General features: G+C 34.5%; 1 protein-coding gene across 2 annotated transcripts in view; it reads left to right on the top strand.

Annotated features, from left to right (window-relative positions):
- Positions 1-550: 550 nt before the first annotated feature.
- toc (toucan) overlaps positions 551-15,846 on the top strand; it is a 103,635-nt gene continuing 88,339 nt past the window's right edge. Inside the window, exon 1 of one of the 2 annotated variants that reach the window (XM_068295271.1) lies at positions 551-1,008. In XM_068295271.1, the coding sequence (XP_068151372.1) occupies positions 1,000-1,008 (9 nt within the window). In that variant the 5' untranslated portion in view covers positions 551-999. The remainder of the gene's footprint in view (positions 1,009-15,846) is intronic. The other variant, XM_068295269.1, reaches the window with a different exon arrangement.

Genomic DNA, 15,846 nt, shown 5'->3' with positions numbered 1-15,846 from the left:
AAGTGTTTGAATATAGGGATGATAATCCTGAAGAAAGACCTTTGAAGGGAGTATTCAGACCCATAAGAATCCTGATTGCAGGACACTTCAATAGAAAAATCTTGTCATTTAAGGTTGCTAAGCCCAAAACAAACAAATAATCAATATTATCTTATGTGTAAATTAATTAATAGTACCAAAATTACAAAATTAATCCCATTCAAATGTAAAAATAAATAACATAAATTGGTTAGAAATATTTTAGATTCAAACCTTTTCGGTAAATTCGCTGGCTTAGTTTGTTTTCACACCTTTCTTATTACTCGCACCCTTAGCACTATTACTCGCACCCTTAGGACTATTACTCGCACCCTTAGCACTATTCCCTCGTCACCTGTGCGAACATGTTGCAGCAGGCCTCATCGGTTCGGCGTTGGCATCAATTGTTCGATATTCATATTTTTTACGGCTTGGGCGAATTCGGTGCGCCGAGCGAATTGATTTCGCCATGTTGTTGTTTTTTTGTTGCTGTAAATTTACAGTTAGTTTCGGGCGAATTGTTTTTTTGATAGGTCGTGTCTGCGCTTCCGCAAAAGGCAAAAAATGTTTGTATAAGTTAAAAAATTAAAGGCAAAACGCGCCAAAAAAAAAAAAAAAACCAACAAATAAGAAAAAGAAAAAGTTAAAATCAATAAAATAAAAAATATTAACTAAATTCCAAAGAAAAGTTACAAAAATTATAAAACATAAATTTTCTATTCGGCTGCCTGGCTCCATCATAAGAAGTCCGTTTAACTTTTGTGTGTGTGTGTGTGTGCGTGCGCGTCTTCGTGTGTGTTTGTGTGTGTGGATGAGCATATAACTGTGTATGTGTGTCTTTTTCGATTTTACCGTTACAATTTGCAATAAGCAAACCAAGAAAAAAGGAAAAATTAAGAAGTCGTAATTGAAAACGAAATAAGGTTACAAATTTAATTCAAGCGCCTAAAGTTTTGTGTGTATTTCTCTTATCTATCAACCATGGCCAAGGTAAGTGATAAAGTCGAAAAGTGAAGCTAAAAAGCTTAGCTTCTTAATTTTATTAGTAAATTATTTATTTATATGTTTAGTCAGCAGAAGCAGAAACCGCCCAATGCGCTCCCCTTCAGTTGGCAATTTTACTCACTCTGTCTCTCTCCCTCTCTCTTTCTCGAAATGTTTGTCAATTTGGTTTTTATTTTATTTTGCTCGTGCATAGGTAAGAAGGAGGGGGACAGTTGGACATTTGGGGTGGAGTTTTGTCTTTATTCCCCACTTGATTTCCTTTGCTTTTCTCTCCCCCTTAACCAATGTTCGTCTCACATACATACATATGTATGTATATATGTGTGTGTATATGTATAAATTATGCATGTTTGTTGCTTTTTATGCGTCGTCTCGCATTGATTTCCGATGAAGATTTTCAAATCCTTGCAATTTTATGATGTGTAAAATTGCTTAGAACGTCTGCGATGAAGGGGGTCCAAGTGAAGTGGAGTGGATTGGAGTATTGATGGCTCGGGGTTGGTGGGTTGAAGTAAACTTGGTTAACTCAATTTTTTCTGTTTGCGTATTTGCTTGTTGTGTTTGTTTTTTATAGTTTTACGCTCATAAAAAAATGGGATTGTTTTTACTTGCTTACTGGAAATAAGCACAAAAATAGGAAAAATCTTCATTCCAATATTATTATTTTTTTTTTGGGAATTTTGTGCTCTTTGGTTTTGTTTTATGTTAAATTAAGTATAGAGAAATATTTATAATAGAATTGGATTTTCCTTTAGGACTAAGAAAAAAGTAAAAATTTTAACTTTAAATTCTTAAAACTTCTAATGTTTTTAATTTTTGGAAAATTTACTGAGGTTAGTCAGGTAATTTAATCCAAAATTATTGGAGTCTTAGTCCTTCAGGTGATGTTCTATACTAGACTGTTTTTTTCTTACCCGGTTTAGTACATGAGATTTAAAAAACTTTTTTGAGCGATAGTCAAAAAAGCTTGAAATTTCTGTTTTTAAATTAGTTAACTACTTAAATAAGGAATCATGATAACATATGTATATAAAAATGTTGGATTTCAATCAATATTCCAAATAAAAAATTGCATTAAATATCTGAATTTAAAAATTATTCGTCCAAAATTTTATCGTTTGAAAAGAATCCTTACAGAATTTTTATTCATATAGAAGTAATGCGCATTTATTATGCCCATTTTATTTACATAATTATTGGATTTAGTAGTTCCTAGTATCCTTTATTTATTTTGGAACTCTGCATTCGGTGGGTCTTCAAGGCCGAGAGGACTTTATCTATGTTCCGTATTCCATATGATTCCTTTATCAGTCGTATTATGGTGTAAGTTCGAATCTTCGAAAACGGTTCAAAATCATTTCCTTTATTCAAATAAAGCGAAATGTGTAGGTACTTTTTGGGTAAAAAATCTCTAGGGAGATTTTGACACACACATACATTCATATGTACATTTAAAAAAAGAAACCACTTTTTATACCCTTGCAAAAAGGGTATATTAATTTTGGTCAGAAGTGTGCAACGCATAGAACGAAGCATCTCCGACCATACAAAGTATATATATTCTTGATCAGCACGACGAGACGAGTTCAACTAGCCATGTCCGTCCGTCCGTCCGTCCGTCCGTCCGTCCGTCCGTCCGTCCGTCCGTCTGGATCAACGCAAACTCCTCCTAGACCGTAAGAGCTACAGAGCTGAAATTTTGCACGTAGGCTTGTATATACTGCAGGCGTTGTATATCTCGGATTCAGCCGGATCGGACCACTATATCATATAGCTCCCATACAAACGGCCAAGTCACAAACAGTGACTTTCTCAATAACTTCGTTATTTTCTGAGCTATTGTCGTGAAACTAAATATTAGAGAGTTTACTACGCCTATAAGCGACTATGCCAAATTTGATCAAGATCGGGTGACTATATAATATAGCTCCCATACAAACGGCCAAGTCACGAACAGTGACTTTCTCAATACCTTCGTTATTTTCTGAGCTATTGTCGTGAAACTTAATATTAGAGAGTTTACTACGCCTATAAGCGACTATGCCAAATTTGATCAAGATCAGGTGACTATATCATATAGCTCCCATAGGAACGATTGGTCGAAAACAGTGACTTTTGTAAATAACTTCGTTACTTTTAACGCGATTGCTTTCAAATTAAACATTTCTTAATTTAATATATCTGTTAATGACTGTGCCGAATTTGATAAAGATCGGGTGACCATATCATATAGCTCCCATAGGAACGATCGGTGGGAAACAGTGACTTTGATCAATATCTTCGTTATTTCCTATGATTGTAGGCCTTTCTTTCTCAAGCTTAAGCCTTTTTAGATAAAACGTTCTTCCACATTGATGGCTAATAGGTAAGGAAAGAGTTACCAAAAAAGTTGCAAGGGTATACAAACTTTGACGCGGTCGAAGTTAGCCCCGGCCCTCTGGTTTTTTGTTGATTTTTACCAACAATTGCTGCAAAATTGCATTTAATAATTTCGTAGACAAAAAAAAGAACCCTTTCTCAGAAAAAATACTGATAAATGTTGTTTTTGCATCAAATTTTTTATTATGTGTGATTTCTGAAAAAAAAACATTGCGTTGGTTCACTTTTTTTCTATAACTGTACTGCGAATTCAATTTGCATTTCAATGTTATCAAAACAAAAATAAAGTTTAAAAATCCATCAACTAAAAACAGCTGGTCAAAAGGAATTTACTGTGTGGTGATGGTTTATATGTTAAGCGAGACAATTTCAAGCTAATTTAAGACATTTAATATTCATTTCATGGAAATATCAAATGAAAGATAGAAAATTAGAAGCCACTTTAAATTCGTATCTGTATGGACACTTTTTCTATTAAACGCAAAATAAATTTGGATTGGAACTTGACTTTAATAAGTCAATTTGGAAAATCTTTGTAGATCCAGGATAGATATTTCTAAAAAGAAGTGGTGGGAACTAAAAAAAGGTCACATTACAAATGGCTTATCATTCAAACGTTTTGTTTGAAATTTAATACACCTTCATACTTAATATATGTACATATGTACATATATAACTTATTTCAGAGATTATTTTCCTCACTTAACTTAATGAAAAACCAAAATTAAGAAAGAATGCAATCAATCAATCTAGAGTCTCAATCAGGAGCAAAGTGCACACCAGAAAACAATTTTTTCAGTACATTGTGTGCACAGTGTAACATATCATTGAACCTGATGACAAAAATGTAGAAGCCAATTTTGAGTTGGAAACTTAACAATCTTAACTAAAATACTAACACCATTTCAAATATTAACAAACCATAATTATATTCTCGTATAAGTAGTTTTAGCCTATATATATTTGATTTTAACCGTTACACTAATATGGATGACAAAATTCAAAGTCACGATTCAAAATAAACATAAAATATAGAAATTCTTGTCAATTTTATCTCATGGTTTATTTTCCCTGAGAAATTCTTTTAACCTGTTTTTTAAATTTGATTTCCGACGACAATTTAGGGAATATTGTGACACTGTGCACTGTAAAAGTATGCTATATTTTTCTTTCATTTTTTGGGGTGTGTGAGATGCGCGGTTATTTCTTCTTCTTTTTTTACTGTGCTCAAGCAAATTTGGTAATACATTTTTTATGACCCCAAACTCGTTGTGCGCGGGAGAGATTGAGAATGTATTGGCCGAGTAAAGGAAATTTTCTATGTCAGTCAGTCGCGTGTCTGTTCAATGTATTTCAGTTGCTGCATTGACGTGATAAATTGCCTTTTTCTCTTGTCATTCTGAATAAAAGGTTTTTTTTCTTAAAGTATACGGTTGACTGAGGGTTTTTGAAGGATTTCCCGATTCTTTATGGTGAAAATTCCACATTTAAAAGGAGGAAAAAGTAGTTTTTATATAAATAACAAGCTTGTAATAACAAAAAGATTGAGTAAAAGAAACCTTCATGTAATGAAATGAAGGAAATTAAACCATAATAAAACATTTGTTGAAGTGTTTGCTTTGTCCTTGCTAAGAAATGACATGTCCATTACCTTTAGTCATGGAGAGCTTCAAAATGAATTGTCAATTTTTTGATATCTTTCGTACATGTAGATTGGAATAGATTTCAAGTGTCATAAATATTTATTAGCCACAATGTGGTAGACATTTTTCCTAGAGATGTATATATATTCGAGTTGTTTACTTGGTGAAGTGATAAATAAACTTTACCAACATTTAGTGTTTGTCATGTCTACAATGTAATGCAAGTACACACAGAGAGTGGATCTCAGACTACAGGCTCATAAATGCATCCTTACGAACATCCTTGAAGACCTTCATTTTACAGAAATTCATTCTTCATTGCGCAATTGTGTCGGATTTTGGAGGAGGCTTTTATTATTATTCTGCTGTTGTTGTTTGTGTCAACCGCAGGAGCTGAATGCCGCGGCCTGCCTACTTGTCGAGTGCAAGGATAACAAGCACAACTAACAATATTCCACTGACTGTGCTTGTTGCACAGCATGGGCGATGCAATCTTAGGAAAATTAGTTTTCCCCATTTCAATTTTCTTTTTTTGGTTTGCATACTTTTCGGCTGCAACATCTGTTTCAATATGGTGTCCAGAGCAAGAGAGAGAATCATTCTTGGTTCGCCATTTTGTGATTTATTTTCTGTATTGACTGAACGCACTGAAATGTGTTTGCATATTGCCTCCATTGAGCCTGCACCGCAACAACCGAACCCCTTCCCCCTTTCATCATAATTTATGGCCGCGTTTTGGGTCCATGAAAATTTATGGGTAACATTGCAATTTCTATATGCATTCATGCATCTGCATATGCAGAAATGGATACAAATATCCATTGAAACATGAATGTTCATATACAATATGTATGTATGACAAATATCACAAATGCAATGCTATATTTTGCGGTCTTTGATTACGAATGAAAACATGTATGCATTATTGTGAAAATGTTAATTAACCGTGGCTCAAATACATCATCAATAGGATACATATCGATTACCTAATACCAAAATTTTGTCAACTAAACAAATAGTCATACTCCAACACTGATTATCATAATTTTCCCATGAACGGTATTGAATTGAATCGAATATGATATTAACTTTCTGGTCAGGGTGAAAATCAAACTCGAGTTTGAATTCCGCACTTCATTCATACTAAGTAGCTAGCTATTTAATGTCATTCATATCGCGGTGAAACTAAGTTATATATTACCAAGGATCCGTCTCTTCCCGTACATGAATATTTGTGCAGGCTGCACACGATATATTTCGTTTAATTTGAAATTCCAAAGTAAACACGTGTGGGGTTGGCACAAAATATACGTGACTTTCGCCTACCTACCTACCTATGTACTGGACTAGGTATGGACCGAAACCGCAGCCTGTTGTAAGATTCTTAAGCTAATTTCATTAAATATTCATGGCCACGACACGAGCACACGTCAATGCACACATACACTCACACACAAAAGAGGCGTGGTCGTGGTGAGGAATGGGCGATGAGAAGAAAGCCTTAGGTTGCAGTTGGTTGCCATTTGGTGCATTGCCTACCCCCGAGCCCAACCACGACAATGTTGTCAAAATGTCAAACTGGCTGCAAAATTTTTGGTCTCGGGCTCACACACATACGAACACATACAAGCATACACACATTTGTGTGGAGAACGACCGTTGTATAAAGTTGATAGTGTTTATTTAGGCGCAGAAGGAGCATCAGCAGCAGCTGCTAGTGACAAATTATCATTTTATCATTTGGTAGTTTTAGTCTATCTAGTCAGAGTACCAGACCAGCGAGATTGGTAGCGAAAAAGACAAAGGCAGAGTTCAAGGTCATGTTGATTAGTTACTTCTTTGATTGATGGTAACTAAATTAAACCAAAAAAACTCAATCGGATAATTGATGAATGTCTATAATTTGAAAGCCAAACAAAAAACTTAATCTACTCTATTATCTGCTTTGGGAATGCTCTTTCACTATATTGCCTAACTACTTTTAGAATTTTCAAGGATACAAAATTTTAGCCATATTTAAGTTGTAAGCTGTTAAGTTAAGTTGTTGATGTGAAAAATTTAGAACTCAGCCTAAAAGCGGAAGATGAAAATAAGAGCTTTATGTCTTTTTACAGAAAATATTAACACTAATTTTTCGAAAAGTTGTATAAAAAACTTAATGAAAACTAATCAATATCTTACAAGAAAGAAAATAGAAAGAACAGGCGCAAAAGGGAGCTTTGATAATTAAATTTAAACAAATAATAATGTACTTCCATCATTTAACAATATTCTTTTTCCCACAGTATAGTAAAACGTTTCTAAACATATTTAAGATAATTTTGATTATAAATATGTCATTATCATCAAAACTAATGACTTTTTGTCTATACTTTCAACATTTGGCCAAAGTATATGTATTTGTTTTTTTTTTTTGGCACCCCATTGTCTACTGCAGCAATTTTAGTGGTTGTCTGTTGTTGAGATTTTGCCTCCTAATTTAATTAAGTGCGACATGAGAGAGGCAAATGTGCCAAAAACCAAAAAAAAAAAAAAAACCCCAAAAAGGCAAGCTATATGAACCCAAAGTTGCTCACTTATGTATAGACCAGTCATAAGTGCAGACATTGTGAGTGTATTTGTGTGTGTATTTTAGCCGGTTAGAAAACATTTTTCTTGTGGAGTTAAAAAGTGTTGCAGCCTGCTGCATAAATAAAATGGGCGCAGCGATAAAAAAAAAAATAAAGTCAGAGCGATGTTCTTATCGTTATGCCCCAAGGCTATAAAATGTTTTGCCTAATGGCATAGATTAGCATTTTACAAATTGTCGAATACGAAAAGTGTTTTTTCAGCAATGAGTAAATCGAATTGGATGACTTGCTTTGTTTCTTGAATATTCGTTTACCTATTCGTTACCTACAAATGTAAGTAGTCCTTGTGGATAGAAATCTTGCCTCTTTAACGTGTTTTCGGAATCCACTTGAATCGAAATAAAATCTTTTTAGTCCTTGTGTTTTAAAAGCAAGGTCGACAACGTTATAGATGTTAAGCGAATATGGCTAAAACTTTATATCTATATTTTCCCTGAGTGAAGATGTAAGGATTCTGATTTCTAGATCAATTAAAAGTCCTTTAATAATTTCAAAAAGCACGAAACCAAAAAATTCCATTATAAAATTATAAAATAATTTTCGATTGACGAGGCCGCACCACAAAATCTCAATTAAATATTAATATATTTTTTTATGGCATCAATTTAAATTAATTTGTTACATACACACACACAGACACACAGCTCGTGATGGTAAAAGCGCAATCAGCATATAAAATGAAATCAAAAAAAAATAAATCCACACCTAGGTGAGGTGGCCATGGGGCAGCCATAAAAACTTTGATATTCACGAAAATGTGGAAAAAACTATCTGTTTTTTTTTTTTACTTTGCTCGTTGGCTCATAAAAGTGGGAGATAATAATTGAATTTTTTATTCAGGTAAAAACAAAAAGCGCTGAGTTGCAGATTAGATAAGTTTTGTTTGATTATTTTGGAGCGATAAATGGTTGTGAAGCCAAACGTTATCCGCGCTAGAATTCAGGTTAGACTGTGGTTCCTTATTCCTTTAATTCTTTACAATATCTAGTTGTGATTTCCAACTAGTTTAATCGAAACCAACGAGTCTAACTTTCAATTTTTACTGAATCCTTTTTCATTCACTTTAAAGATCACAATACTCATTTGCAATTGTGTCTTAAGTCTTCTTGAAATGGCTCGAAACTAATCACCCAACATGGCAAGAGCCCATAATCCAAGTTCCATATAGAGGCATTCAGAGTGAATGCTTCGTAAAGCCGATTTGAAACAAATTAACCGCACATGACAGTACAGACACAAATACAGATAGGAACCCACGTACACACACATAAACACACCTATACACTCCCACACCCACATATAGGACTCAACTTTGTTCGGATTTAAGTGCATCGCTTGGTTTAGCTTGGCAATTTTCCAGTGCAACAGCAAATCGAAATGGGGGAATACGAATCACCTGACCAGCATAGCCAACGACTAGTTTCACTCCACACACTCCCACCGCCCCCTTTTTGTCCACTTCGTTCACACACACACACAAACATACCCACATCCTGCACGTCATCATTTCGTTGCACTGTTGGCAACCGTAGCCTTGCCCCCCGATGACAGGCGCTTAATTTTCAATTACAAACACATACTCGTAAAGTACTCAAAGGGCTAAAAGGGAGAGAGAGAGAGAGAGAGTGGCGGAGTGCCGGTAATATCATCATGTGGTTATATGGCCGGTTACACCTTTCGTTACATGCACACACACACAGAATATAATTTAACTTACTGCACATTTAACGGTCACATCAAATCATTTATATAATCATTGAATAAATGAGATAAAAGTTTTTAGGATTAAAGGATTGCGAAATTGAATATTTCCCATAATAACTCGAAGCCCCTTTCAATTTCCCCAAAAGTATGCTATATTTAGTAATGGGAATGAATGGAAACTAGAACAAGAAGTAGAAAGAAAAGGAACCCAACTACTAACCCAATTTATATATGTACCTATAAAAAGCACTTGTAATGGAAAAGCATAGTGGAAAACCGCACTAACAATAAAAGCAACAACTATTGGATGGAGGGACCGGGTAACCCGCAATTCTAACCAACTGTTTACACTGCACGCGATGCCCCGAAACCCCAAACTCCCGAAAGCCAAGTATAAAATATATGAACGCGCTGAAGGCGCAAATAAAAACGACGCAAACGGTCTTAAATTACGGAAATACATAGAAAAGCGAAAATAAAGAGACTCAAAAGAAGGAGTAGATGTTTGTGTGTGTGTGTGTGTGTTTGTGTGTGTGTGTGGTTTTACAGTTTGACTTTGTTTTGTTTATAACAATGTAGAGCTTAAAAACAGAACAGAATGAGGTCTTCTTTTCCATTTGCTTTCGAGCTAAGCGAAACTATGACACCCTAACACAATGTTATTTGAAATAAAAAGTTTTGTTTACAACAAAAAACCCCATAATTAAAAGTAAAATGCTTGTTAAAACTTGACAGTAAATCACTGCAGATTTCTGAGAATTTAAAATTGAGATTAATTAATATTGAGAACAAAAAACTGTCTTATATTTTCTAGAATCTATGCCTTTTCGAATCAGAAAGTATATATTTAGAGACACGAGCTAGTAACTTACCATAATAATATTATTAAAATAAAGGCGCTGAATGAAATGTTCAAGTTTTCATTGCATATTATTATAAGCCTTTATTGATGAATGTGACAATTATAAAACACAATTATTAATAGACGATTATTTGCTACTCAAGAGAGGCAAATAAGTTTTCATGATTTCTATTTGAGATACTAATAAGAACTTGAATAAATTGTTATAATTTTGCAAGTTTATTGCAAATTGATTCACAAATGCATAATGACGAAAATTATCATTTGTAGAGTATAGGTAAGAAATGGCTTTCTATTGTTTTGCTTGTCGGGAATGTTTGTTCCTACCGGAAGCAACAAAATGAATTTGCATTTGGGGACTTGGCACAGGCATTTAGTTAGTTTGAGCCAAAGACTAAATTTTATTATAACAATTTCTCACCAGTTGCTGTTGTTTGGGCGACCATTAACAAAGCGAAAGGTGAAATGAGGGGTTAGTAGGCGAAAAGAAGCCTTCGTGTTGGGTTAGAAGACAACTCTCTGTTAGGCCACAGGCGTCCGTTTTAATGCTCATTATAATTATGTGTGTGCATGTGAGGCCTTAGCATTTTTATGGCCGCCTTCCCGGGAAAGAGAAGAAAAAAGAAATCAGCACAAAACAAGCTCACTTAATGACTTGCACACTCTCTCTCTCTCTCTGTGTGTGTGTGTGTGTATGTGTTTCTTGCCATCATTTGCTCATCTTTTTCACCCACATCCTAATTTTCCGACCCGTTTGCCAGCGTGACATTGTTTTTGTATACACATATATGCATATATAAATGAATGTTGTGAATACTCAACACTCAGGTGCTGCTGACATGTCTTGGTCGCATTAAATACTCCTTGGTTGTAAATTATTCTTGCGTTTTTTTGTGTGTGTGGTGAATGGATATGAAGAGTGGGAAAGGCCAGTCAACTCTAGACGTCTGTAGTAAAGTAGAATGCATGGGAAAAACACAACTAACTTTATTGCATATTTCATTTACATGCAAAACGTTTTAAAAAACCCTCATGTATATTTTGGTCATGAATATGTAAAGCTGATTTGCGATATCTTCTTGGTTAAAGTTTGTTTTCTATTTCAATTCTGGCATCCTTGGCAAGCGACTATAACTGCCTTGACCTCTGACCTCACTGAAAACACCTGAAAAGTTGTAGACCGCTCTCGAAAGATTTCACTCTAAGTCTTTTTGCTTATCATTTCGAAACAGGAGTTTGCCATGTATGGTTGAAAATTTTGGAACCTTCTGGGTACAGTTTGAATTTATGTACCTATAAAGATGGAAAACAGAAGTTGAAAGTTTTTGTTGGGAGTGAAATGTCAAGAGTCCAAAAACTGAGATTATAGAATTTTAAAGAAGTAGACTCCCATCGAGATTGAGAGCTATTTGAGGCCTGTGGTTTCCCTACCTACTTTGGTCAATTTCTTCAAGCTTCATAAGAATTTTTAACCACTTTTTCGTCACCTTTAAGTTAACAAACTTTAAAAATGCATTTTATCAAGCGATCTACTTGCTATTTAATTTAGGTTTATGTACAGTTTATACATTTTGGCAAGGGCATAAAGATCCATATGGGTTTCTAGCATTTGGGTACACAAGTATACAAATATCTATGTAAGAAGCATGTATATAAATTTACATTAAGTTTGACATCAAATAAATGTAGCATACTTTTGAGAGCTACTTAAACGACCTTCATTCTTTGTTCATGAATGTAGTTACATTCTTTTACACACACACACAGAGAGATATGTACATACATGTGTGTAGTTTCATTCAAGCTGCATAATTGAGGATGCGATAAAGGGAAAGCAAGAGGAACAGAGACGTTCGAGCATAAAAAACAGAGACAAAGTGGGGGAAAGAGGGCACATTGCAAAAAGCAAAGCAAAGAAAGTGGAAACCCGTTTGACGGTTTGTCTCTCTGCGTCTCTCTCTGTGTGTGTAACTTTGTGTTTCTGCTTGAACATGCACTAAGGCAGCCACACATCCACATCCTGTACATCCTGCACATAGAGGAAAACATTGTCCTTCGACCTAAAAGCAAAAATTTAATGCTAAATTTGTAAAGGCTATTTTCTGTCCTCTTTCTCTCATCTCTGACTTTGTGCCTTCTGGCAAAAGGTAAATTATGGTATTTTGTTTGCCCTCCAGCATATGTGAAATCTTTCAGAATTTTAATGCAATTAACACTTATCGTTTCATCTGTTTGCTTAACGCGTAGAACGTCTTCTTACTTATAGTTGAAAGCTTTCTTTGCTTGTGGTTGAGAAAGTTTTCCATTACGTTCCATTTTTCTGTTGCCAAAAAACGTGAAAGAAAAGTTCCATGTGAACTATGCGAACTGCATTTTGCAATGCGGCAAGCATATCAAATAGACAGAAAGGACCAAAGAGTTTGAGAATGAAGGCAAAAGCAAGTTGTGTTTTGTGCTGCGGAAAAGTTAAGAAACTAATTTCAGCTAGGAAGAGTAGTCATTTCGTTGGTTATTTATGTAACCAATAAAAATTACTTGACCTCATATTATTTTTTGGGAGTTTGCAACACTTTTAAATTAGACTTTTAATTGCCAATGAATACATATACATAAGAACACAATACAAAGTCATAACTCATACGACATGTTGTCTGCTCGTTAGTTGAAAAATGACACAAGAATGTTTTGTTAAACACTGCGCATTTCAATCGTAAATCATTTTGGCTTCTTAGTTTTTGTTTATATACGTTTTGTGTTTCAATGTTGCCAAAAAGGTAAGCAATGTCACATAAAAAAGTCACACTGAAAAACAGTTGATATATGTTTTGTTCCATCTACCACTCTCTCTTCATTTTTGACAGCTACATCCACTGCAGAACTACAGAATGACAAACAAGAAACAGAGGAAAAAATTCAAAAAAAAAAGAAAAGTATTTTTTTTCTTCCTTGACTCTTTTGATGCCCTGTAGCACTGTTGGGGATACACACATACATATGTAGGTAGATAATAGACAAAGGAAAACTTTTTTGACCCTGCAGGGTGAAAAAGAAAAGAATTGTTGATCTAATTGTAAGATAACTTGGACTACAATAGTCATTGTCCTTAATAAGTTTCTAAAATTGCATTCCCCAACGACAATAATTATTTCCATTAAAAAATTGTAATAAAACAAATTAAATTGGATAGTTATAACTTTTGTCCTTGCAGAGTATTCTCAATTCGAGTTAGCTATCTGCACTTTTGTCCTTTTCTTTCTTGCATGTGTTTGTGTGTACGTGACAGTCAGCATGTTTTCTATTTCTTTTTTCTCTGTCAAAAAGCTTCGTTTTCTCTTCTTTTTTTTTTGGGTCAACTATCGAGTGGCATTTGAGCCTTTCAAACTGTCAACGCCAAACGGGCTGCAATAAGGTTTGGATAGGCATTGAAGGTGGTTTTTGGTCTTTGGTGAGTGGCTTGGGATGCGGTTCAGGAGAGAAATCCCTCAAGTGCAGTGAAATTTGATTTCAATTGCCATATGGTTTTGCAAAATATAAGAGGGAAAATTATGGAAACGTGGCAAGAAAATCAACTCCAAAAGGGCTGGATGGTATGGTGTAGTATCTTCTACACGGCTAATTTTATACACTTTAATGTGAAAAAATTGGAAGTAAACCAACAAATAATCATATTTCTTGCATTCTGCATTCTTAATTAGTTTTAAAATAAGCTTAACATTCTTCCAAATTGATAATAATGTTTTAGGCACTGTTACATATACTTTGCATATTTCCATATAACCATTTTTCCAAAGAATACATAAGAAATACGGAAAAAATGTTTTTGAATAATTTAAGAGAAGCCAACACAGAATAAGGAGAAACACTTTTGCCGGAAATGTCTGTGTCGAGAGTGAATGAAAAATTTCTAAGTTTGTATTGGGTCGTTTTATACTTTTTCATAGAAAATTCAAACGTAAAAATGACAAGATGCAAATTGACAAAGCAATTCAACATAATTCACTGAATATGTTAAATAATTTAATATTAGAAACATTTAAATGTCAACTCATTGCATCTTTTATGAAATGTTTATGAGTACGAGTGGTTATTTTTCGGTCCAACACTTTAAAATCTTCCTTCTACACAAAACTTGTTTACAGACAACATTTCCAGCCGACAAAACCGCATTTGATAGAATGCACATGTGTCTGTGTGTACATATGTCGGTATGTACATATGTATGTGTGCTCACATTTAGGTAGACAGACACACTACGACATTCTGTGAAAACCGCAGAAAAACTAAAAGTTGGTACATACACAATGAAATGACAGAAAAGTGTTCTGAAAATGGTTAGAAATTGCAGCTGATGCCACAGAGAACACGCCTAACAACAGCCACGTAAACACAATTGAAACATTGCCTACTGAAAAGACAATAAACATAACCACAAAATGTTCACTAGCTTCATTATTGTCAATTCAATTCATTCGGAAAATGCCAATTGCACAATAATTAAACGTATGCAATCGATTGGAATTGTTGCTAGTAAGAGGGATTGTATGCCAATTTTCAGCTCTTATCATTTTGGCAATTTATTAACTATTTGTTCCAAATGTAAGAAAGTTTATAAATCTTTAAATCAAAGTGCTAAAAAAAACAATTTTTATTAGAATTGTTTTAAATGCAGAGAAGGATGCTAAGTTCTTGGTCCTGTTCTAATGCCACACCGCATTCAGATCACTCAAACAATGTTTATATTTCTATTTTACTTTCATTTTAGCTATCGCTTCTAACAATACAGTCAATACCAAATGCCAAGTCTCTTATTTTTATGGATGACAAGCCAACTAATGGGGCTAGTAGGTTATTCCTCTGTTAATGATTGTGGCCTTGCCATTTACATAATTTATATCAATTGTGACCTTGATTGATTGGATGGATAGATTGCTTGCCACTGCCGCTTATAAATTCCATTGCATGCAATTCCATTAACTTTTTCATTTAATTTGTGTTTTCATTTTCATTTTGTTTTTGTTTTGACCACAACAAATTGTGCACCCGTCTGCTGTCTTGTGCCTGCTGCTTACCGTTGCTCGGTAATATTTTCTCCGTGTTATTCAAAATGCAATGGCACAAAACATGCTTTCAAATCAATTGCAAGTGCAATTTTCAAAATTGATTGGGGACAGCGAAGGTGTGTTTGAAGGAAAAGAAACCGAAACGAATCGAAAGGTGGAGTAAAGTCAAGAAAAAAGGAAAAAAAAAGAAACGATTTACATTTTAAATTTCGCCTTCCATCTGCTTTTTTGTAAATTGCATAAACTTTTTCCACTAGATAGATAAAGATAGCCAGTTGCACGTTCTCGCTGTTGCACATTGCAGCTTGATAAATGTCCTCGTCTTCATCGTCGGCGTCGTCGTCTTGGTATCGGAGAATGGTTGGGTTGAATAAGTTTGGGGCTTGTGTTCCCTGGGGCATGATAAATTATGCCCGAAACACTTCTTACATACCAAATAGACTAGCTTATTTCTAAGCACGAAATAAAAATGTTAAGTCATGAGGGAAATGTGCAGTAATCTATGTATGTGTACTAGAAAATGTCCTTGTCTAAATACAAGGAAA

This window comes from Drosophila tropicalis, unplaced genomic scaffold (genome assembly GCF_018151085.1).
Source record: "Drosophila tropicalis isolate 14030-0801.00 unplaced genomic scaffold, ASM1815108v1 contig_845, whole genome shotgun sequence".
Lineage (NCBI taxonomy): Eukaryota > Metazoa > Arthropoda > Insecta > Diptera > Drosophilidae > Drosophila > Drosophila tropicalis.
The sequence above is the reverse complement of the archived record's forward strand: the minus strand, read 5'-3'. Positions and strand labels throughout refer to the sequence as shown.